The sequence below is a fragment of the Rhinolophus sinicus genome, linkage group LG02, assembly GCF_036562045.2.
Source record: "Rhinolophus sinicus isolate RSC01 linkage group LG02, ASM3656204v1, whole genome shotgun sequence".
Lineage (NCBI taxonomy): Eukaryota > Metazoa > Chordata > Mammalia > Chiroptera > Rhinolophidae > Rhinolophus > Rhinolophus sinicus.
In genome coordinates, this window is record NC_133752.1 from 157,348,891 (window position 1) to 157,375,423 (window position 26,533).

Genomic DNA, 26,533 nt, shown 5'->3' on the forward strand with positions numbered 1-26,533 from the left:
AATGAAAAACAATCACACATTACAAACAAAAGAGCCAAGGAAATAAGGTTAGATATCCACAGACATCTAACAGCAAAGGCATTTGGAGAAATGTCTTTTGAATTCTCCTTGCCAAGTAGTTATACACAGTAGGATAATACATAAAAGAAATATTAAAGGTACCCTGTGCTATGATCATCAGAATGGATTTAGTGAAAATACATAAGGGATGATCAGTAGGAATGCATGCCATCTACGAGGTGTGATCAAACAATACGGTGAATGTTTAAATTAAAAAAAAATGTATTACAGTAAAAGACACATTGCCATTAATCCCTCTCAAAATACACCCCCTCACTTCAACACACTTATGCCATGGTTCTTGCCACTTTCTGAAGCAGTTCTGGAAGTCCTCTTTCATGAGTGTCTTTAGTTACGCTGTTGTGGCTGCCTTGATGTCCTTAATTGATTCCAAACATTTACCTTTCATGGTCATTTTGACTTTGGGGAAGAGCCAGAAGTCGCACGGTGCCAGATCCAGTGAATAAAACAGATGAGAACACACCGTAAGGTTTGTATTTGACAGAAATTGCTGTACCAGAAGCAATGTGATACGGAGCGTTTCTGTTGTGATCACAAAATACGGTGAATGCTGCTGCCGAGTGCCATCCTATGGAAAGACAGGGATCTTCAATATGGAAAGCGGCGCTTGGAACCTTAATAACAGTGTGTGACAAGTTTCAGCTTGTTCGGTGCAGTCAGTCAGGTGTGAGCTATGGTTAAGAGAAGGTGTGTTTTTAATGTGCCATAAATCATCCTCCGTCATGACAATGCTCCATGTCACACATCGCTCTGATATACAGCAATTTCTGTCAAATAAAAAGCTTACAGTGTGTCTTCATCCTCCTTAATTCACTGGATCTGGCACCGTGTGACTTCTGGCTCTTCCCCAAAGTCAAAATGACTGTGAAAGGTAAATGTTTTGAATCGATTCTGGACATCAAGGCAGCCACGACAGCACAACTAAAGACACTCACGAAGAGGACTTCCAGAACTGCTTCAGAAAGTGGCAAGAACAACAGGATAAGTGTGTTCAAAGTGAGGACAGAGGGTATTTTGAGGGGGAATAATGGCAATGTGTCTTTTAGTGTAAAAATTGTTTTATTTAGACATTCACCATATTTTTATACATATACACATTTATATACACATACATTTGTAGAAGTGTGTGTATGTATACACACACATACACATATATGCACACACACACATATACATATACATACATCTCTGTGTGTGTATGAGAGAAAAAAGAAGATTTTACCACCATTGTGTTACAGGCAAGCCCTGTTTCCCATAGGTGTTGTATTATGCTAGCAGATCTCTCATGCCCAAGTTTTGTTTAAATCTGGGTACTCAGGGATATGCTATGTGCCTAAAGTTGATAAAATATTAATCACTCTTAAATGTTATTTGCAAGTTTTAGTTTTCCTTTTCTTTTCTGTTGATGTAGTGGTATTTTATTGGATTTTGTTGAGTTATGAGTTCTTTCAAGTACTGTGATATATAATAGGTTTGTCTTAAAATAAAATTGTGATCCCGAAGGAAATCACTTTCATAGATCAAGAATTTTGAAAATTGTACTCTGTCATAAAAAACTACTGAGATTTTTGAACTGATCTTTATAATACATGAGTAAACAGAAACGATGTCCTTTCCAAAGCTCTGAGCCCCTCATATATCACCAGACATATAAGTAGAAATTTGTGAAAATTTATTTTTGAAATCATATTTTTGTTTCTTGGTAAGTTATATTACTTCATTCTATGCCAGATTTATAAGTGGTTTTAAAAGTAATTTAAACTTACTCAGATTTATTATTCTGTCTCCCACCTTTTGTAGCTATCTCATTTTGTTCTGTTCAGTTTTGATGAAAGTAGAAAGATGAGTCCTTAACAGAAAAGCTTAAAATTTTGTCTTCAATAAAAATTATCAATTCCTTACGGAAATCCAAAAGCTTTTTAAAATTGAAACTAATGTACCAACTTGTTGATGTTTATAAAATTCCTTTTTGATACTGATTTATTTTAGTATTGATCTCATAAGTGGGAGATGTTAAGTTAACCACTTTGGGCCATAAAATATTTTGGGGAAAAGAAAATTAAAGGAGTTGTTGTGGTACTTATGTTGCTCTTAGTACATCTTTCTGGTGGAATAAATGAAGCTATGTTTGTGCCAGTTAACTTGTCTTGTTACTTAGGTTGTATCTGATTTGTGAAATATAATGACTATATTTTGTCATTTGTGTCGAACATTTTATTATTGTTATCTTCTGGACATTTGTAAATTAAGGCAAGAAGGCTAAATGGCACTTCTAATCAAGTTTTTTCTATACAAACCTAGGTTTTGATTCATACTTGCTGTAGAGGCCAACCTTTCCTCAAAGGTCTGCAGAAGTGACTGGTATCCTTTACTAACTCAAGCTCAGCAGCCACTCAGATCTTTGGTAGAAAGACTTTACTTGCCAAGATAACCAGTGTATAAAGGAGCCCTAAAAAGGGAGATTTGTTTTATTTATATGCTATGATATAGGATCTCTGGGATTGCCATAGTGAGCAAAATGGATTCTAGAATCCATCATCTACCCTGTGGTCTCCAGGTTTCTGTGTACCAACTGTTGCATTGAGCAATCAAACACATTTATGGAGCTTCCTGTAGACTGTCTGTTCTGTTCATGGCACACCAAAAAGTTTTGTATCTCATGTGTCCTAGCACACCTGAACAAGTAGAAGATGTAGTTATTGCCCTGTTTCTTTTCAACGGCATTTACATTCTGCCATAAGTGTTATTTATTTTAGGAGTTGAACCTTTGTAAGTGAAAAATGAGAGTACTGGAAAATCCATATTTTGAATCAATGCTTCTTTTCTATGAACCCAATTCTCTATTTAATTCCTACCCCATTTTGGAGAACTTAATACTAAGTTATTTTCATAGAACGTCTTTATTTCTTACTCTGTATTTAGTATCTAACACTGATATTTTTTAACAATGTAGGAGACCATGAGTATTCGTCTTTCTCTTTATTGTCTTTATTTTTTTGTGGTGGAGATAATTGAACAATGGGAAAAGAGAGTTGGGGCAGGAGAACTACTTTGGAATTAGAGAATATATTTATAGCCTCATATATTTGGTTCATTTTTATATTGAGCTCCTGGGTATTTTTTTGAATAATTATGATTTTCTGAGACTCATGCTGACAGAAAACATAGTCTCTTTCCTCCTTTAAGATGTTATATTTTGAGGTACCACATATGTTTGCAGCAGTCATGCTTCCAGAATCTTTCAGAACAATCATGAGTTTAGATATCCTGTTCCACCTTAAGATTATGAGCCATTTAATTTGGCCCGATTTTTATCTTTTTGGTATCTTATTTGTGGTAACTATAACATGTAAAGCTAAATATAACAAGAAAGAAGAGTAGAAAATGCATGAATCATAGTTAGCTTTTCAGCTTTATTCTCAATGATACTTATTTGTTGAATACTTGAATCTAAAAGTGGGACATACTAATTAATAGAATAGTATTCAAATATTCATATAAAATTCAGATATCCATATGAATACATACTTTTTTAAAACAAGAAAATGATTGTTTAGAAGCATAATTCATATGGGTAGATCTTAACAATGTTCTAAACTGTTAGAGATATATGAATACTTAAATTTTAGGATCATTATAATGATCTAAAATGAAATCAGGCAATGGGATAATTCTAATTTACATGTGGTTGTATGAATGGTTTAGCAGTATATATCATTGAATTTGATAGAACTGCCATTTATTACAGGAATCTCTGGTATAGATCTTATTGATTTATCACCTAGTGGTTAGTAATCTGTATAGGAGTGTTCTGTTACTTATGAAATAAATAGAAATTGTAAGTATAGAATCCATTTATTCTTTATGTTAGTGAAGCTCTTGGAATTATTTTGTGGAATTTTAAAAGTGAAGACTTTATTTGTTTACACAGAAGGAAAACCTATGCCATTTGTTGACGATTTTTAATTTAAAATTTTCAAATTATATTTAGCTGTGGAGAAACTCTACTAGAGAGTTGATGGATAAATTCATAGGATCATTATTTGAGTTTTGGTGTGATATACTTCATGTACCACTTTTAATGATCAAAATACACTTGTGAAGTATATGTTATCACATGTAAGGCTGAGAGAAGGTAAGGCACCTGCCCAAGGTCAGACAGCTTCTACGTAGCTAAACTGGATTCAAACCTGCGTTTTCCTGATTTGGAGACTCTTACTCCTTGCACTAGTCAACATTACTTATGGTTGTGTAGCCTCTAACAGATGCAAGTCATAGATAGTCTTATATCTTAGTGTGTAATATCTATTGAAAAATTGAGTAGGTGAGAAGTATTTTATATCATTAAGAAGGACAACTTGTTCTGAAAATACTGTCAGAATACCATGAGTTTAAGAATATCTGTCCTTTCGTTAAAAAATTATTTTGTCCAAAGGCAATATTAATGTTAAGAATATAGTTGCTTATGAAAAATTATTCATTTATTTAAAAGGAAAGGATGTCTCCTTTTGCTTAAGAAAGGTTTTCTAAAGTAGTAATTTTTAATATTTTTTTTCCCCACAATAACACCACCCTCCCATGACTGTACGAAGTTGAGAGATCTCTCGTTTGAGAATTGCTGGGCTAGAAGGATGCAGTTTATGATTGCCTTTGTTTATGTAGATAACCTTTGATGAAGGAAATACATTAGAATTTAGAAAGGCTTCTTGATGGTGATAAAACAAGGTTTTTGAAAAACAGTATTTTAGTAGCATTAAGCCCTATCATTAGCTCTCCTTAGAAGGAGAAAAAAGTCTTTACTTTAGCAACCTGGAATAATAATGACTAGATTAACACAGTCATCGCATACAGGGTTTAATGTACCATGATCCGCTCGAAAGCACGCATCTATAGACAACCAGCCCAACAAAACATCTTGGCAAATTGATTGCCTTAGAAGGATTTCAAAATGTATTGGCATAAATGCCAGACTGTGAAGGAATGATTGAACCACATGGGGCTACATTTATCAATAGCAGCAGTCCATTCTTTCAAACAGAACTTGTGCCAAGCACCAGCTTGTAATCACAAACATCATCTGCTGCATATTGAAGAGGAAAGCAGCATGGGTGTGCTCAGGAGCTTAGTGGTAGCTTATAATTAATCACAACATTGTTTAACAACTTGCACTGTGTTCAGATTGCTTCAGTCTTGAGTTCTCATTAACCACTATTTGTTCTGGTATTTCTTTCTTGCTCTTTCCCTTCTCTCCTCCTCCCCCCCTCATACTCATTAAACAAATATTTATTGAATTTTCTCTATTTGCATGACCCTAGGCTAAGTACAGTGGGAAGCAAAATGATAAAACAGAGATAAAGCCTGAGCCATTCACCCCACAAATCCAGTGTGGAGGTCATAACCCAGTATAGAAGAGACATCAGCTGCATAACCTGCCAAACAAATTGGCCGGCAGTGAGAGCATAAGAAAGGTGTTAAAAATGACACCACGATTCAGATGACATAGTATCTTCTTTTGGAAGCAGGGGTGACCTCATAGAATAGGAATGTTGTAAGTGGCAGAGATGTAAAAATAAGACCTCTTTTCATAAAACAGTTTAAACAAAGGTTGTTGCCTCATTGTATATTAGAGGAGAAGCAGTATGAGGTAAATCTTGAAAGGTAGGCTGGGGCAAGAGTGGGCCCTTCATGAAATAGGCCATGATGGATCTGTTACTGAAGGTTTTGAGCAGGTAAGTATAAAGGACATGATCAGTGGTATGCTTTAGTAGAGAAGGTGAGATCAATGTGGAGAGGCTGGATTGATCCGATAGAAACTAGAGATATGGAGAACCTATACAAGGCTTTGTTATTGAATATATAATATATTAGTACTAGTCTGAGTTCTCCAGAGAAACAGAACCAATAGGAGACATAGATTAGATAACATTAGATTAGACTGGATTACATTAGATAGATTCATTCATTTATCAGTCATGAGGAATGGGCTCATCTGATTATGGAGGCTGAGAATACAGCATCATTTATCCTTTGCAAGCTGGAGACCTAGGAGAGCTGGCAGTGTATGAGTAAGTCCCAGTCTGAGGGCAGGAGAACACCAATGTCCCAGCTCAAACAGGCAGCCTGAGAGAACAAACTCACCCTGCCTCCTCTTTTTGTTCTATTCAGACCCTCAGTGGATTGGATGATACCCACCCACACTGGGGAAGGCAATTGGCTTTAACTACTAAGTAGACTGATTCAAATGTTAATCTTATCCAAGAATACCCTCACAGACACACCCAGAAATAATGTTTAAGCAATTATCTAGGCTCCCTGTGACCCAGTCAAGCTGACATAAATTTAACCATCACACATAATGTATGCCAGGAAGTTTATTATATCTAATTCACATAATGGCAAGTATTATACTACTACGAATCCACTTAACTGGAGAGGAGATAGAGGCTTAGAAAGGTTGAATAACATACTTTAAACTTCATAGTAGCTAAGCAGTGGAGCTGGAAATGCAACACTGGTCTGCATAAGTGCTGTCTACTGCCATGTTCTGTCACTTAGGAGATGGATGTGAGCCCAGCTGGGGCAAAGAGAGTTGGGGAGGCTGAGAGGACATAGATGCAAAAACAAGATACATTTTTCTGACATTTTGTGGAAATAAGTCAGGCACATATACATTCATTTTCATTAGAATTTGGCAACTTACTAGATGTGAAAGTAGGAAGGGGGAATGAATAGCCAAATGCCACCTTTTTTGATCCTGACTTATGTGAAATTAGGTAACACGAGGTAAAGAGCAAGTTTACGGATGGAAATGATAGCTTTTGTTTTATATGTACTTGAGCTGGCACACCCTTTCTGGGTCCTTCTGGATTCTTCAATCTCATAATACTTTACATGTACCTCTGTTAGAGCACGTAAGCTATTGGAGCTTATTTTCTTTCTGTGTGTGACTCCCTCCCCACGCGATGTGAGCTCCTCCAGGGCAGGGCCTTATCATGATTCTGTACCTAATGCAGAGTGGGATCATGGACTATACTTGATGGATGATAAATGGGCTAGGGAATACTTGGGAGCTATTGAGATATTAGAAAATCTTTTGAGATTCGAGCAGATGCCTAATACTCTTGGTAGTATTGACTGAATGTTTGTCTCCTCCAAATTTATGTGTTGAAGCCCTAATCCCCAGTGTGATTGTATTTGGAGATGGGGGCCTTTGGGAGGTAATTCGTTTAGAAGAGGTCATGAGTGTTGGACCCACATGATGGGATTAGTGCCCTTAAAAGGAGTAAACAGAAATTATCTATCTCTCCCTCTCTCTCTGTCCACACACATGCAGGGAGGAAAAGCCATGTGAACACACAGTGAGAAAGTAGCCATCTACAAGGCAGGAAGAGGGCCCCCACCAAGAACCAAATCTGCCAGCCCATTGATCATGGATTTCCCAGCCAGCTTCCAGAACTGTGATAAATAAATGTTGTTTTAGCCACCTAGTTGATGGCCTTTTGTTATACAGCAGCCCAAGCTGACCAAGACACTTGGTGATTCATGAAATAATTAAAATTAAATGATGACTGTCCAAAGCATGCACTGGTTAATAGCTGGATATCAGGATGTCAAGTTTTCTTGGTCAGGGGGTTGGGGGGGTAGGGTGTAGAAAAGAAAACCTTAAAATGCTCATTGATCTTCTGGAGTCATTGTGGCCATTACACCTCGTCTCTTCCTGCAGGCGGCAGGGTATAAAATGGCCTCCCCTGGTTGCCTTCAGGAGAGGACTACAGTGTTGGGTCCTTGCTGTGATTGATTATAGCCCAACTGTGGGGCCTCAATGCGGGGTGCAGGGAGAGTCACATTTAAAGCTGAGCAGCGATTATCTTGCTCTCAACAAAGGCCCTGCTTTCTTCACAGAGGCATCTGTACTTATAGCAAAGAATTTAGTCTGTGAAGACTTCTCAGCCGGGGCGAAGCCTCCTACAGTTATGTCTTATAATTCATTAATCGTAATGAGTTCTACTTTTTCTCCCTCAAGTTTTCTTTAGAGTACAATAAAATCTATAAATAAATAAAACAAAATAAAGGGGGAAATAACAGTAAAGAAAACCTTGAAGAAATTCTAAGGCTCCTGCATCCTTTGCAGTTCTCACTTAGTAATCTCAAAACTGACTTCACTGGTTCAGTTTAATCAAATATTTATTGTTGCTTCTAATTAGTAATCCCTGTGTGTCCCTATTTAAGTGAAAATCATGGTCTTTGAATATCTGAATTTTCTTCTTACCATTTCAGCTCTCTTGACATCTAGAGTTTTTGTAAAGTTGTTTTTTTTAAGCAGCTCTATTGAGGTATAACTTACATACAATAAACAGCACATATTTCAAGTTTAAAATTTGATACGTTTTGACATAAATATACACCATGAAACCCTTACCACAATCAAGATAGTAAATCTATCCGTGTCTCTCAAAAACTTTTCCTTTGTACCCTTTTGTAATTCTTCTGCAGGCAACCACTTATGAGCGTAGGAGAAAGCTTTTAATTTGTAGTTTTTAACTACAATTTCAGTGTTTTTAATAGCTTTAGGGTTGTATATTAGAGTTTCTTGAATTAACTTTGGAAGATTCTGTTTTTTAGGGAATTTGCCTATTGCATCTAAGATGTTGAATTTAATGCCATAAAGTTGTTCATAACATTATTTTGTTATTTTTTAAGTTTTTCTTCTTTTTATAAAAAAAAATTGAGAAATAATTAACATATATCCTATATTATTTTTTTAAATAACTGTAGAATCTGTATTAATTTCACTTCTCTTTTTTATGATATTGGTAATTTGTGTCTTCTCCGTTTTTTCTGATCCATCTATGTATTCGTTTCCCATGGCTGCTGTGGCAGTTTACCACAAAATCGGTAGCTTAAAACAAAAGAAATTTATTCTCACAGCCTGGTGAACACAAGTTTAAAATCAGTTCACTGTGTTGAAATCAAGGTGTCGGTAGGGCCATACTGCCTCCAGAGGCTCTAGGGGACAGTGTTCCTTGCCTTTTCGGGTGGCAGCTGGCATTCCTTGGCTTATGGCTGCATCAGTCCAATCTCTGCATTCACGATCACATTGCCTTCTCCCATTCTGTATCAAATCTCCCTCTGCCTCCCTCTTATTGGGAAACCTGTGATGCATTTAGGACCAACCCGAATAATACAACATCACCTTCCCATCTCAAAACTCCTTAACTTATTCACATCTGCAAAATCCTTTTTTGGGGGAGAGGGTATCTAACATGGCAATTTGCAGGTATTAGGATGTGCATATCTTTTGAGGGGTCATTATTCAGCCTTTTTCAATCTTGGTCGAAGTTTATCAATTTTATTGATATTTTCAAAGAACTTTTGGTGTCATTGATTTTTTTTAATTTTCTCAACTATCTCCTCATTGATTTCATGGATTTCCATTCTGATAGATTATTTATTTATATATTTGTTTGTTTTTACCTTGTGCTAATTTTGGGTTTTATTTATCTCTCATTTTCTGGGTTTGTAAGAAAGAAGCCAACATCATTGCTATAAATTGTCCTCTGTTCTGCTTTAGCTCCATACCACAAATTTTCATATGCCACATCTTTCAGATCAAGATCCAATTTCCCACTATTTCTTTGATCCATGGAAATGTGTTATTTAGCTTCCAGTTTGGGGGAAATTTTTCAGTTATCTTTTCGTTACTGATTTCTATATTAATTCCATTATGGCTATAGAATATTCTTTGTATTACATGAATCCTTTTAAATTAATTGAGACTGGTTTTTAGACCTCAAAATATAACCTATCTCCAAGACATTTACCATGTATTTACTTGTAGAAAGAATGTGTATTTTGCCCTTGGTCAGTAGAATGTTGTTTAAATATCAGTCAGGTCAAGTTTGTTGTTAGTGTTGAGGTCTTATGTACCTTTGCTGATTTTCAGCCTACTTTTATTCTATCAATCATTGAGGAAGGTGTAATGAAATATCTTAGTATAATTGTGGATTTTTATATTTCACCTGGCAGTTATATTTTGTTTCATATATTTTGAAGCTCTTACTAGATGCATAGACATTTAGGGTTGTTACGTCCTCTTGATGAGTTAATCCCCTTACTGTTACAGGTTGTACTTTCCTGCCTTTTTGCATGCCTGGTAATTTTTTATTGTATGCCAGGCGTTATGAATATTATCTCACTGTTGAACTTTGTTCTGGGATGCTATTCAGTTACTTGAAAGCAGTTAGGTGTTGCTTTTAAGTGTTTTAGATGGTCCCCAAACAGTGTTTAATCTGGGACTAAATTTATACCATTATTGAGGTAAAACCATCCTAAATACTCTTTCTCATGGTCAAGGTTTTCACTCTCATTGAAGGAACAGGTTATGTCCCCGACCTGTGTAAATTCCTGGGACTGATTTCTTTAATCCTTTTCTTTAGCTCCTTCCCCTGCATTGGGTAGTTTCCTCACACATAACCACAAATCAGTACTCAGCTGAATATTGGGGAAGGAGGAGGCTGCAGATCTCCATTGTCTTCTCCTACGAATCTCTTTTTGCCCTGTGAACTCTAGCCACCTTGGCACCCCTAGATTCTGAGCTGCATCTTTTCAACTCAAAGAGTGCGTTAGGATCTGCATGGTTTCCCTTCCCTGTGCTTTAGCCTGGAAACTTTTTCAAGGCATTAGGCTGGCATGGTGGTAGGGTTCATCTCATTTGTTTCCTGAATCTCAGGAGTCAGTATCCTTTGTTTCATTATCATGAGAATGATTGCTTCATTTATTTTTGCGTGGTATTTTAGTTATTTCATGTTGGAGGTAAATCTGGTAACTATTATTCCCATATTTGCTGGTGGAAATCAAGAGCTGGGATTTTATGCAAAGTACCTTCTGGTGCGTTTATAATCAGACCTGGAGAAGCTTCCATAGATTCTGTTCTCTCACAGACAGCCGGTCCACAGGCATAGCTTCACTTGTGGAACTGTCCTTGTCATCTGTGCCACCAGAGTCCCTGCCACACCCAGACAACCATTGTGAAAGTTACTTAGTAAGAGGTGTTTAGAATGAAGGAAAAGATAAACCCATTTGAGGTTCTTGCATCTATTGTTTTATTATGTGTTATATTTTGAGTCTTGCATTTCCAATCTGCTTTAGTTTATTTAGAGGTTTTAGTTCTTATTGTGTGGGAATTTCTGTGTTTCCAAGACACATTTTTTTTAAAAAATTAAGGATGAAATGTTTGTGTGCATGCAATGTTTTTAATTACAAAAATCAAAAGAAATATAAGTAGAGTATGACATTTAAAATTTTTCACTTATGAACATTCAACCAATTAATGTATTTGATTGTTTTCTTCTGCCTCATAGTTCTTTGATATACAGATTAATGATGGTTTGCATTTGTTATGTTTTACTGCCTAATAAAGCTAGGTTTATGATTTTAATGAAAGGAAATTCTTTAATTTTGTTTATGTATAATCTGATATGAAGCTGCTGTGACCAAAATTTATCTATTTTTTTAAAATCCAGCCTGTATAGGAACTACCATTGTTTATTTTTAAGAGGAAAGTCAAACCCAGAGAAAGTCCAAAACCAGATTATCAAAAACTAGAAAATAAATGTGATGTTTATCTCTTGATATTTGGTCAAGTCAAACTTTAATCCTAATTTGTCATAATTTTCTTTTTATTATTTTGTCCTTCAAAATCAGTATTACTTCGTCTCTCCATCAAATCATGGAACAGTGTAATAGTGCAAATAGTTGCAGCTATCCAAAGATTATCATAGATTTCTTGCAGAAGGCTAGTTTCAAATCTGTAGAGGCCACTAAAAGCTGAAAGGGAGTTTTGCTTGTTTTTGTTTTGTTGTCATTGTTTTATAAATTTTCCACGGGACACAAGGTAAATAATAACCATTTTTCTTTTGTTTTTAATACTGCGGGTTTTTTTGTTTGTTTGTTTCCAGTGTACAAAACAAAGTCATAGTTAGACATTTATACCCTTCACAAAGTAATCACCCCCCTCCCCAATGATAAACTTTTTTATTGGAATTTTTTGTTTTGTGGAAATAGGTAGACACTTACCGGATGCTATGTATCTTTCTCATTATGTGGCACATTTGTAGACCTCTTAATTTGCAAATGAGTCTGCTCATCTTTCAGACACTGATCCAGTTAATATTTTAATATTGGCACAGTAAAGCTCTCAAAATCTATTTCACACAGACTTTCTGATATACTAGGTTTTACTACTGCTTTACTTGAATCTAAAGGACGTTGATATTTATAATACTCTCAGCCTACTTTCTAAATGGGTTGTCACTGCATTGAGCTTTGACTGACCATCAGTGCTTTATCTGGATTCTGTCCTACTGTTTAGAGACAAAATCATTTGCAGTTAATCAAGTCTTCATGTGATTATAATTATGCCGGGGTAGAGATGAATATTCTCCTATAATAATCAGTTCTAGTTAATGCCCTGGCTTGACATCCGTATTAACTTGTATCGCTGAGACAACAGCATATTCTGTTCCATTTCTGTGAGCTGGAATATTAGATTTCCAAAAGATTCCTGAAATGGTGAAACTTTCTTAGGTTTTAATTCACTTGACTTGGTTTAGAATTCCCTAATGATACTTGGCCTCCAGGAAAAATGCCTCTCATTAAGCAATTAACATCCCGGTGATTCCAGGCCATCTCTTCTAACAGCAGGAATACCACAGTTCCTCCGATTTGGCTCAGGTCCCATGAGGACACTATATAGAATACCTCTTAAGGCTAAGGTGAAGGTGTAATTGAAGCACTTCGGAGAATAGAGGGGGCACTTTTAGTAATTATGCCCAGACGGCAGGCATCAATAAGGTTAGTCACCTTATTAACACCTCACTGGTTCATATCTTCAGCTCTCTAGAACTGATCTAGAGTTCTGATATAAAAACCAAGGATATCTGCGCCATTTTGAAAGTCCGTTTATATTTTGAAATGATCACTGAATGCCACTTGGGGAACTATTCAAAATATATATATGTGTATATATATATATATATATATATATATATATATATATATATATATATACACACACACACTCACAAATATATACATATATATGTATATGTATATATGTATATATTATACTTTATTTTATTATTTTTGGTAACTTTTATTAATATCCATTGCAGCTATAACAGAGTCTGATACCATGCCCAAACTCCTTAATTTTAGTTGAATAGATTAGAATGAATATTGTTACTTAATCAAATAAATTGGAGTGAGTGTTTTTTTAATTGTTTTTAACGAATGCCATTTCTTTGGTTGACTAAAGCAATTTGCCAGTGACTTTGTAAGTATTCCCACACTGAATGGATTTTAAGTAATAAATAATTGCCAAGGAAGTAGAAGAACAAAGAGTGGTTAATACAGCTCATGGGGATTTAAGAAAGAATAATTTCTGACAGTTACAGTTATGTAGGTCTTCCTAGTATTCATAATTGCTTTATTGAATTCTTTCCTGTTGCTTTTACAGTTTAAATTCAGATATATATACTGTTTGTTTTTAAAAATATATTGTATATGGTGATGGAAGGAGAACTGACTCTGGGTGGTGAACCCACAATGCAATATATAGATTATATAGATGATGTATTATAGAAATGTATAATTTTACTAACCAATGACATGCCAACAAATTTAATACAGATTAAAATAAATACATTATGCTCAGATTTCTGTAAAAGTATGTATGTTCTGTTTTGAAATGCCCAGTCATGTTTATTTCATGGAAATTTGGGGAAATTTATCCTAAAGGGATAAATTACCATGGGAACTAAAAATAATAGCTGTGTCCTTCTTTTTCTTTCCTTTTTAAAAAAGCTGGACCTGTGATCTGCAGAATGCTGAGTTATCCCCCAACTCGCCGAGCTTTAATTGTGGGTTGTGGCCTACAAATGTTCCAACAGCTCTCAGGCATTAACACCGTCATGTATGTATTTTTTTCTGGCTTTTTACTGAAAAGATTGTGAAGGAATTATTTTACACGGAAAAAAGAATAGGATTCTTGGTGACTTGTTATTATTAAATGTGTAGGATTCTCTTTTTAGAAGATAGTTAACTTTACATTTTTTAAATCCTATTAATTTGTAACTAGAAGGAGATGATTTGTTTTGTGTGCTTTGTTTAATTTCATATAATTTTCTCTTTTATGCCACCTGGTACTTCCTTGTATTCTGAGCTAATGAATGTATCATTTTCATAAGCCATTTCTTGATACTGGTTAGAAAGTAATCAAAATGAAATCACCTAGTATTGTTAGATTAATAGGCACATAGGTGATTAGTTCATTTCCTTTTGGGGCAGTTACAATGCAATGTGAAAAGAACATTAGGAGAAGTATGTTTATTACAACCAGAGCACAGTGAACTGAAGATGGAGTGGGGTCAGAGAAGTGGAGAAGATGCAGAAAACAGTTTCCTGTTTTCTAGTTTTCAGAGTAATCCCCACAGTTGTATGTATGATGGGGATGGAGCAGGGTGACTAGTAGGGGATTCTACTGTGTTTCAGTTATTTCAATGTTAAACACATTTTTGGCAGCCTATTTTGTACTAGATGCACAGCAGTGAGTGAAGTAGACATGGCCTTGGCCTCACAGAGTGCACAGGCTGGTGGAGGAAACACACATTAAATAAACTCAAGGGTTTAATTTCAAACTGTGATCAGGGCTGTACAGAACTATTCCAGTCCTCCACAGAGTAGACTTTTAGGATCCTAGGTAATAGAATATGGGTAGAGAAAAGTCATGATTTTTTGCTGAGAAACTGGTTGTTGGGTGAAAAGCTATTTAATCGTAGAAGCTTTCTCCCCCCCACCCACCTATTGTTTAAAATTGTTCATTAGAAAACTCCAAATTATGTAAAATTAAATTTTGCCTGGTAAAGCATTTGTATTTGGGACTCTTGATATTTTCCTTTAAAATTATTTGGGATATGATGAATTATTTAGTGATAATCTGAGAAGAGTGAATTGGTTAAAATGATTATTAAAAGTAATAATAAGGCCCAATTACCAATTAGATTAAATCAGTATTTGTTAAGCAAGTCTACTTTAAATACATCTACTGTGTTTCCCCAAAAAGAAGACCTAGCTGGACAATCAGCTCTAATGCGGCCTTTGGAGCAAAAATTAATATAAGAAGACCGGGTCTTATATTAATTTTTGCTCCAAAGGCCGCATTAGACCTGATCGTCCGGCTAGGTCTTATTTTCTGGGAAACATGGTACACACTTGGTGAATTTGATTTTAATCATAATCCTTGTTAGACTACAACTTTCTGGACTAAATAATTGTTAATTATTTGGTCTTTTCCTACTTCTCACATTTCTTTTCATTTTTCCTCACCTCTGTTAAGGCCCACCTGTCAGTTTAGTGCCCCAGTATGTTTACTTGTTTTCCAGATGTCGTCCATCATGACTGTTCAGAGATGTATCCACCATCCTGAGTGGGTGATGGTACAGAATTATAACAACGCTAGCCCCACACTTTCAAATACTGCAATGCAGCAATAACCCTATGTGAATATCTAGTTTATCAACCTAATTTAAAATATGTCCTGTTTCTGAAACTATTTTTTGTTTGTTCTGCCCTTTTCTAGGCATTTAAATTTGACAAGTTTAAAAGCACAGAAAATGAATTTTTGCTGTACTTTTTTGTGTTTCTGTAAAACAGAGATCACAAACAGAGGCAACTCTCGTTGATGGGTAGTGGCTGAGGCCAGCATGTTCCTAGCTGAAGTGACTGTTACAGTCCATTTGTGATTTGTAGTATAAAATGTGCCGACTAAGGTTTTCACATTTTAATAAAGCATTCACTTCTCCAAACTCTCAATCTTTTGTCAGTGAGATCAAGTGATTTAAGGATCCTGATATTCCTTAAGATTTATGAGTCATTAATGTGCTTTGCTTATCACAAACTATACATGATGTAGGTAATGTCATGCACCTTTTGCCTACAGTTGAGTATTAATCTCAGAAAGAAGGAATAATAAAATAAGGTAAGTGATGGTGAAATTTAGATTGTGTCTACGTGATGCAAAACAGCTAGCCACTTAAACAATATGATGGCTATGCTAAGTAACTGGTGGTTATTTGTAGCCCCGAATTTCAGACATTCATAGTTTAAGCCCATAAAACTTAGTATAAATTAATTTCATTGTAATAGACTGCGCTTCTGTCATTACCTGAATGGAAATGACTAATCTGGGACTCTCACATAATGCGTTTTCTTCTACACTCTCTAGTCTGTGTTCGTGTGTGTGCACCTGTATGCTGGGTATCTGTTTCCATTATTCTTAAGATTCAATAAATATGATCATACATTTTGTTTTATTTAATTTAAAATAATCTCTTAAATTGAGCCTAATAGTTTACTTTCTGTTGTTTTTAGTAGAACATATTAACTACATTTTTTTTTTTTTAAATGTCACCTTGTTAATTCAGAGTTCTGTTTTTATCGATATTTCATTATGTTCTGGGGGGTGCCAAAAAAATGTACACAAGTGGACACTTTGGTCAGCGTTGCTCAAGCAGTAGTTCGCCATAATCAGAAGTGTCTAGGCGCTGATGGTAACCACTTTGAGCACCTCTTGTAATTGCAGAAGTCAAACATGACTTGTATTCATCTTTTGTTATCGGTATATATTGAGGATTACATTTTAATACAGTTTTCCTTTCTTAAAATCTGTACACTTTTTTTGGCACCCCCTATGTATTTCATTACTCTTTTTCTTTCCAACTTGTTCCCTTTTAAGTGGGAAATAAAGTAGGCAGTGCTTGTCTGTATTCACAACCCAAATCTAATAATCTGCAGAAGTTGAAATACTTCTATAAAATCCATCTTTCACCCCTAAGTTTGTGTGAACCTGAAATTTCAGGTAGTTTGAATTCTGTTTTTCACCAATGAAAGTTAATATAAAGATCATGTAGAAAAAACATTGAGAGATAAATTATCCTTACAATTCCATCATATAATCTTACCATATTTAGTTTTCTCTCCTCTTCCTCATAAGATATTTATTTCTGTCTCCTTGATCTATTTAATATCCTATCTCAGTCAAGAAAATAGATATTTTTCTTGGAATATTTAATTTTTTCATTCTCTACCATGAAAAAATATATATTGTGAATGTCTATGTCTATATATTATATTTGTATGATAATTCATGTTTGTAGCCTAACTCATACCTTATCATTGTTTATCCTATTGAAAAGGATTTAGAAGTCCTTAAAACCAGTACATACTTCAGACAACTACATTTAACTTTTAGAAGAGACAATTTACTAATATGACTCTAATCACTTAATTTCAAACATACAGTGAATAGATTTTTCTCCATTCACAGGAGAGAAAGAACATAGCAAATGGAGTACTTACTAGCTTTCCTGATACAAAAGTGTTGATATTGCACTGTATCTCACAGACCAATAAAATATGTCCACATAGATGAAAATGAGTAATGTGAAGAAAACACTTATAAGAAATTCTTTTTTCTTTTTTTGGTTTTATTCTAAACCCTAGTTATAATATTAATACTTTTCCATTTTCCATCTAAAAATTTTATCTGATAACTACTAATAAATGGACCCTTCCAGCAATATTACCACAACCAGAATGTGTGTGTGTGTGTGTGTGTGTGTGTGTGTGTGTGTGTGTGTAAGTAGGGAGAGAGAGAGAGAACACAGCTGGCTCTATCTGGGTTTGTTAGCACCTTGCTTCTCTTGAGGACTCTTATAAAAAGCTGAATTTTGATATGTTATGATAAATATATAATAATCCATCTTGGACAGGTGGAAGGTATCAGAATTTTACCTGGGAAGACCAAGTGGTTAAATGGCTCATTTTAAGGTTATATAGAAAATCAGTAGTAAAGTGGAGAAGGAGTAGAAACGATTGTGGGGGAATAAACTTCTTCTGGACACCCTATACTAGTCTTTTAGTTTTAATCTACTCTTCTTTTAGATTAATACTCCCAGATTCATCTTTTCTTACCCGTCCCTTTCCTACTAACTTAAAGTAGGGGAGGGAAATAGGCAATTATATTGATTGGGCAGACCATTCTTACTTCCATAACTGCTGTAAATCCCTAGGAGATCACTTCCTATATGGCATTTATAAGAGATAATAAAGACCTTTGGGAAACATGCCCTTGTAATAATAATGTTAATAGCTGTCATTTATTGAGCATTAAATATCAGGTACTGCTTCAGCATTTATTAATTCATTTAATAAACATTAACAGAAAAGTGAAAAAAAGCAGGACAAAACTCTTAACCCCTCAAATGGTGTAATGATTTATTATTGTCATTGATAACAAACATTTTTATTCCTTTTATATACAACACTATGAAATATTTTCATAGACAAGATCCCTCTTGATCTTCATAACAATCCTGTCAAGTCGGCAGGGCAGTTCATCAGTTTATTCTCCTAGGTAAGGAAGCTAACTCTTAAAGAATGAAGTGACTTATCCACCATCACACAATTAATAAGTTTTAGAGCTGAGGGTAGAGTCCTGATTTTCTGACTCCAGATGACATGGTCTACCCTCTACTTGTAGAACACCTGACATGCTCAGAGATGACTGTTTAAAGCTTTTTGGGGAGTGATATAAGGTAAGAAATCAAAGTTAGTATAATTCGGTACTATCTAAAGATAAAAATCTAAAATGACTGTGCACTAATAAAATTGCATCCATCTCAAGAATCGTACGTAACACTCATCAAATTCTTTAATCTGCTGGCACCCAGGTAAGGCCTTTGCTTTATACACCGATCTAGAGTTCCTGGACAAGCCAGTGTGGTGGTTGGATGAGTCATTTATATTTGTTAATCACATTTAATTAATTTAATTTCATAAGTGCCGTATTCTTGAATCTGTTCCATTCCTGTGGAGAGCTCTCCCAACAAGCTCTCCTCTTATAAAAAATTACTATGCAATCAGGAAACATGGCACCATAAGTAGGCATGGCCAGATGGTAGTAAATGTAGAGAAAAATGAAGATGACGGGAAATAAGAAAAGAAAAAGGATTTATGCGTTCACATGTTGTAAATCTGAACCAGAGGTGAGGTTTTGCTCCCTGTGCGATCCACAGCAGGCAGGATAAATGGACCAAGGCACCAACTCACTCATGTGAGAGACTTCTCTGTCTGCTTCCTCAGTATGGCTCTGAACATAATCCAAAAAGCTATTGAAAGATAATATGCTTATCTCATTGGAATGTTTCAAGATGAGTGCATTTGTGGTCATTTGTGTTCATTGGATGAAAGTCATTGAATAGATGAGGAAATGTTAAGGTTCATGGTTTACTCTTTTGAAAGATGAGTTTAATGTGCTGGAAAGAATATTCACCCAGGAATCAAGAGAATCAGTTTTAAGATCTTCTCCACTGTGATAGGCATGCCAGTTAATTGCCTTCATTCTAATTATCTATAAAGTGAAATAGATGGACTTTAATGTGCATTTGAATTAGGAAAAATGGAGTTTCAAGCAGAAGTGGAAGCTAAAACATTCGTGTTTGAAATACTTTAAATCTTTCTTGGATGAAAAGTTATCAGACTGTAGATCAATTTTAGTCTTAAAAAGAAAAATGTATTTTGTTAACATAATTTTTGGAAAATCTATCAAATGCTTACTACATGCTAATCATTGTCTTAGATGTTTAGCCTCTTGTACTATATTAAGACCACATATATTTTTATTTCCCAAGTATATCTTTGAAGAATGGTCTTGGTTATAGTTGACCATGTTTTCTTTATCCCAAGATTGTGTGGCAAACCTATGACTTGATACGAAAGGACTCCTTGGCTTCTGTAATGACGTAAGGGTAGGTTCAAGCCCGGTGAGCTTCACTGGTCTCTCAAATAGTGTACATGTGGAATACATGGGAAAGAATGCACTCTTCACCTCTGAAGTCTAAAGCCATATTGGGAGGCAGATAGATCTCTATCCTAACATACAAAACAAAGTATTCTCATCAGGTGAGGCTCTGAAAAGACTGGCTTTATAGTGGAACGATCAGAATGTTCTTAATCACTTTTCACTTCCCCGTGGTCTGTGTTGCACACCTGTCTTAGTTTGGTTTCCTCAAAACAGACCCTAAGACCAAGACTTGAAAGCAGATGATTTGGGGGTACAGGGGGTTGATACCAAGAAGCATGAGTAAAAGAATGGGGGAGAGTGTGATAGGGTGACAAATGTAGTCAAGATTGCCTTGGTTAAGTAGGTTACCTCACTCAGTAAGCAATTAGAGGTCAATCCTGCTGAGGAATAGTGAGTGTAGAATGTGCTTCAGAACTATTCCAGGAGTATTTATTCACAATGCCCAGTCCCTCAATGTGAGAATTACCCCCTGCAGATGGTAAATGCAGTTGGTAAATGCTGTTCTTTCGGGCTTCCCTAAGCAATCTTCTATGATGCCAGAAATATCAGGCAGAGTAGAGGGACGCACTTTGTTTAGGTAGAAACTGTCAGATTCTATCGTGAATTGTCATGATAGTGGCAAGAGAATTCAGAAAGAAGTCAAACGCATATGAGGCAGGGCATTAAAGGGATGTTTTTAAAATTCTGTGTCTTCAAATATGTGTAAAAATAAGTTTACACCATATGGATGTGAACTTCCTTCATACCTTTCATGTGTAAAATTTCATTTTCAGTGAAAGAAGTCACTTAACCATATAGAAAGTATGCAATACAGTGGAGTTTTATAAGATATGATGAGAACATATTGTCTTGAATATTATAACATTTTCTTTGTATAATTCACAAATAATTTTGTCCTGTCAAAGGAATCGTAAAACTACATCTGCTGAAGTATTCGTTTATTTATTTGTTCAACCAACATTTACTGTATTGATAGAGCTTCAGATATTTGGAAACTATATTCTTGTCTTTGAGAAGTCTGTATTCTACCCGAGCAGATAGACAGATAATTACAGTGCTATAATTGAAAACAAATTAATATGCTATAGGAACACAGAAAAATGGAACACTATATAGGAACACTAATTCTACCTAGAAAATGAAGAGGACACATATAAATTATTTTTTGTTATATTTTTAACAATTTCTTTATATGGAATTGTTTTCTAGGAAGAAACATGGTACATCAAATATTAATACAGCCTTTGGTGTTAAATCTGAATTTGAACCCAAATCCACCATACTTGCTAGTTGTGCAAACTCCATAAACTGCGTCTCAGTGATCTGGAACTCAGGGTTAATCCCTCCTGCGGTTGTCATGGTGATTAAATGATATAGCATATATGGTTCAGGACCACGGGAGCTACTTAGTTGGAGTTAATTCCTTCTGCTCACTGTATATTGCAGTTTAGAAATTCCTGGCCATTTGGAAAGCAGGGACATTCCCAGTTAACCCATTCTCTTTGTACCACACCCATTGGTTTAGGATCTGAGGCATCCTCTGTAGACACAAAATTGTTATAATACCCTTTTTTCATGCACGTATCCATTTCCAAACTATTGAAAAGAATCATGCTAGTGGTTTTCTTCTAACTTATAAGTATGGTAGGAGTGTTTTCTAGTTCAGTATTACATGTGCTCTTTTTATCTAAAGTTTAAGTCAGGGAGAAAAGATCTCAATGACCTTTGAATGTTAAGAGCTAATAATGCCTTCTTAGGAGGTGAGGGATCTGTAGCTAAGTATATCCTATGTGACATGACATCTGGTTTACATCAACAGATTGTCAAATCTTTTTGGCATGCTTTCTGAATCAGATGTGAATTTAAGGTTCTGTGGTAATTAATGGAAATTTATCTGCATGGTTTGTAAAGTATCAGCAACAAAGATTTTGGCTTCCCCAGGATATCTTTGGTAATGTGAAAACATGATTTCCTTGCTTGCTTGCCCTTTCTCTGCTTCTTATGTTTTGCTGAATGGTAAGTAGAAGACATAGAGATGCTGTTAATGAGTTGAAATAGCAGCATGAAATCCAGGAATGTGTCCCAGGAAATCAGCTAGCTGTGTCCATAAAGCAGAACCTTGCCCCCTTACCCCCACCCCCAAATCATATGTGAGTTTGAGAGTAACCAGTCTGATTAATTCCAGGTAGACTATTATAAAATTGTAGAAATAGTCACTTTTTAATTCATTCTTTAAACCAACAGGTGGAAAGCGCTCTGCCAAGGCCAAGGAGTCAAGACACACAATATGACTTAGCCCGTCCCCGGGAACTTTGGTCTTTTTCCCTTATCTTTAAAAGGATCTGCTGTCACCTGTCTTGAAAGGTTGCTTTGAAGATGAAATGAGACAACAAAATGCTTGCCATATAGTCAGTACTCAGTAGATGTTGGGGAGTTTGGTTCTCCTCTTTCACACTCACATTTGTTGTCTCTCAGTAAGTCAGCTTTCTGGGCTCTCCTTACTTGGCTGTGGTTCTTTTATTCCCCCCCACACACACACACACACTCACACCCCTTATTGGCATATTGCAGCATTTCATGCTGAGCCTCCTTCATGGCTTTTCCTGCTCAATTTGCACCTTAATGTTGGTGCTCCCAGGCCTTGGCTTACAACTTTACTGGAAGATTCTGTCCTCTGCATGGTTTCAAATGCCATCTATATGTTAGAGATGACCTAATTCACATTTCCAGATCAGAACTCCTCTGAGATGCACAACCATATCCAACTGCTTGATATCTTCACTTGGATATTCTACTCTCACCAACCTCTACATGCACAAAACTGAATTCCTGTCATTTCCCACCAATCCTGCCCCTCCTATAATCCCCATCTCAGTGGAGGGTATGACCAGTGGTGCCCAAGACTGTAGCTGGGAAGCCAACACATCCAAATCCAACCAGTTGCGATTTCCTTCAAGTTCACTTCCTTTATATCTTTCATATCCTTCCTATTCTCTTTATTTTCATTACCTGTCCAAGTTCAGGCCCTGCTTTAGTCAGGGTTTATTATAAGTAAATGAATCTCACTCAGACCAATCGTGAGAAAAATAAGGGGGTTTACAATAATGGCACAGGGACCAAGGGCAAGAAATACAGCTGGGCCTGGCAAGGGGCTAGAACCAGAAACTGGAGGGTTGCTTGCTCAACCTCTGTGTCCACATGCAATTTTGTCCTTGCTCCACTCTGGCTATGTGCATCCTCTTCCTTCTTTACCTTTGAGATCTTCCTCTGGTCTTGCTCACATGTGATCTCACTGCCACCGTAACCTTGGATGCACTTCTAAGTTCAAACATCCACAATAGAGTGACTAGAATTGTCCCCATTCCTAATTCCTAAGAGAAAAACCAAAGTGAACCTACCTTCTTCGCCCAGGTGTGTGAGGCCGGGGGGCTGGGCAATGCTGTAGGAGGAGATACACAGAGAATTTTTCTCTCTTAAATCATACATCCCTCTTTCTTATCTCTGCCTGTGAACTTTCTGAAATCAAATCAAATCAAATCATATCCCTTCTTTAAATCATGTAAGTGTTCTCACAGCTTTCCGCAGAGCTCCAAGTCGAGAGCCCTTCGTGGCTTGACTTTTGTTCATCTCTGCGTTACCCCATGTCCAGTCCCTTCCCACATGCACTGCCTCCTGCTGTACAAAATGTCCTGTTCTTCTGGTGATGATTAAAGCTAACCCAAGCCTCAGTGCCTTCAACATACCATCGTCCCAGGCTGAAATATCCAGCTTACCCAAGAAAACCTCCAAACTCAGGTTACATGCCATCTCCCGACACCCAGAGGCTAATTTAGGTGACCCTCCTCTGGCCTCCTGTAGCACTCAGAGTAGATTTCTGTCATAACAGTTACAGTAATACTTTATTATAAGTAAAGATTTATGTGTCTGTTTCCCCCCAAAGACTATACAGATAATAAAATCCACCCCCACCAGAGAACTCTTCACCATAGAGAATCCGCTAGATTTCGGTTACTACTAAACTGTTTTGTTTTGTTTTTGTTCTTTTCATAGCCAGGGTCATAGCATGGTGTTAACAATTGGATTTGTCTCAGTCTAACTGTATGAGTGTGTTCCTTAACTGATTTGCAGATATTACCTTAGGAAAACAAAAGGCCACACCATTCAAGACTTGAGAACAGGATATTTCAAGTCCTGATGTTTAGAATTAGTGGCAAGCTTCAGTGACATTTCCATTGATTTACATTATTGGATAGGTGATACTCTTTCAGTTTAGTCTGACTTTCAACACTGAACATCCCATGACAAAAATTCTGCAAGTCAGATCTCTTGGGTCCTTCTTTGTCAGGGCAACTGGAGAGCTAAAGTTAGGGACTTCTCTCCAAGTTTGTGATTATGCTTCCTGTGGCTGATGGAATTGCAGGATTTCAAATGCTATTAAGCTGCTTGATGCAGAGACAAATAGTCTGATGACATGCCATTCATGGCAGGGAGAAAAATGAACAGTCTCTTTCTGGAACATCTTCATTTATTTTGATAAGATTATTTTTTACTGGGAAGATTAAAATATACAGCACTAAATATAAGGTGTTCCTATTTCCATTTCTGTAAAAACACACAGTGCTAGAAAATGTATAAAGCAGATGTAACTATGGAGTTTTAACTTTAGTTTCTTGCATAGAATTAACAGTCTCCTCCTGGATTCTTCTAATGATCTTCTTCATCTTCTAATGACTCCTCAGCCACTTATCATAAGTACATTTGAGAAATTTCATCATATATCTAAGACTATTAGCAAGGACTAAATTTAGCCCTTAGGCATGTTTTCTTTAGAAAGTGCAGAAATTTACACTTGTTAAATTTCCCATTAAAGTCCAGATTTCAAGGGACTGCATTGCCTCTTGGAGTATATGTGTCCTCTCCGTTTCCCCACATTCCCAGTTACTCTCCATGGCTGGGAACCATGGAGGTTATGCCATCTGCCCTCAGGAATCGATAGATATTCAATTAGTATTCTACTTAGCACTTTCCCCATGTATGTCCTATTCAGGGCTGAGTCAAGATGAGGACAGACAATTAGATTGCTCTGATTTTAGGAATAGAAATAGTGTTTAATTACAACAACAACTGTGGACACATGTAAAATGTTTTTCACCCCCAAGACCTTCATTTCACATTTAAAAAAACATTTTTTTTTTTGAGGTTAAGTGGATGAGACTGTCATTTTCCAATACCTTGTATCAGCTAAGAGGGAATATGTTGTAACTGACTTTGAAATCAGACAGACCTATCAAACAGTGTTGCTGGAATTAAATGAGATAATCATATTTAATGTCCTCTGATGTGACTAAGTCATAGCATCTTATTATTTATTGTATTATTTTATTTGGCATCCGACAGGCCTGGAGTCAAGTGTTATCATGCTTCCTGCCAGTAGTGCTGCCTTGCATAGACACTCTGAAGTCTCAACTCTCTTATGTACAAATGGGGTGCAACCTACCGCTCAGGGTGGTTATATTTTCCTTCATTCTTTCGCATCTCAGTAAGTGGCATTACCATCTATCTAGTTGTTCAGGCCCCAAATTTCTTACCTCCCCACATCCAGTTCTCCTATAAGTCTTGGGTCCAAAACCATGATTCCCTAGCTCTGCAGAGACATGAGACTCCTCACAGGGAGTTGTGGGATATTTTCAATTCGTGAAGGAAACACTGACATGCTCAGACTACTGCTGTTAAATAATTTGTACCTTAAGAAACTGAACCACTAGGTATTTTTCTGGTTTAGGGGTGCTTGTGAAAAAAATTACTGAGACACTAAGGGCTCCATGCAGCAGGAAAGTTTGGGAACTTCAGCTCTATCATAGCATATATCCTTCTCCTTGTCTTCATCTCCTGGACTATGAGCCATCCTAGTCATCATGGCCTCTTGCTCGTTTATTATAATAGCCAGTCTCCTAACTGGTCTTTTTATTTCTAGTTTACCCTCCATAAGCCATTCTCCACAGAGTAGCCAGATTGGCCTTTGAAAAATATGAATAAGATCTTAACTCTCCATTACTCAAAACTTCTGGTAGCTTTCCATCACACTTAGTCAACCCATCCTTTCACCCTGGTCCCCAGACTCTACCCATCTGGTCCACCATCCCCATCTCCTGCCACTCATCCCACCATTCACTGTGGTCTCAGGCACACCAGCTTTCTTTTCTTTTCTTTCATCTGTTTCTCAAACTCTCCAGGTTTATTCCCACCTTAGAGACTTTGCAGTTGCTTTTCCTCCCACCTGGAAAGGTCTTCCTCTCGATCTTTACTGTAGCTGCTTCCTTGTGCTTGAGTCTAAATTTAAATGTTACCGCCTGAGGCAGGCCTTGACCCTATTTGAAATAGCCACTTCCTCCGTTAGTATTACATTACTTCATTTGTTTTATTCATAGTATTTATCACTGCCTAAAATTATTCTCTTTGTTTATTTGCTTATTAAGCTCATGAGGGTAGAGCCCTCATCTGTCTTGTTTGACTTTGAACTGTGCCTAACAA

At 36.3% G+C, this 26,533-nt stretch overlaps 1 protein-coding gene across 1 annotated transcript in view; it reads left to right on the plus strand.

The window, feature by feature from the left end:
* The window catches only part of SLC2A13 (solute carrier family 2 member 13), a 308,538-nt gene that overhangs the window by 128,745 nt on the left and 153,260 nt on the right, over positions 1–26,533 (plus strand). Inside the window, exon 4 of the mRNA XM_019736318.2 lies at positions 13,945–14,053. Coding sequence (XP_019591877.2) covers positions 13,945–14,053 — 109 coding nt within the window. The remainder of the gene's footprint in view (positions 1–13,944; positions 14,054–26,533) is intronic.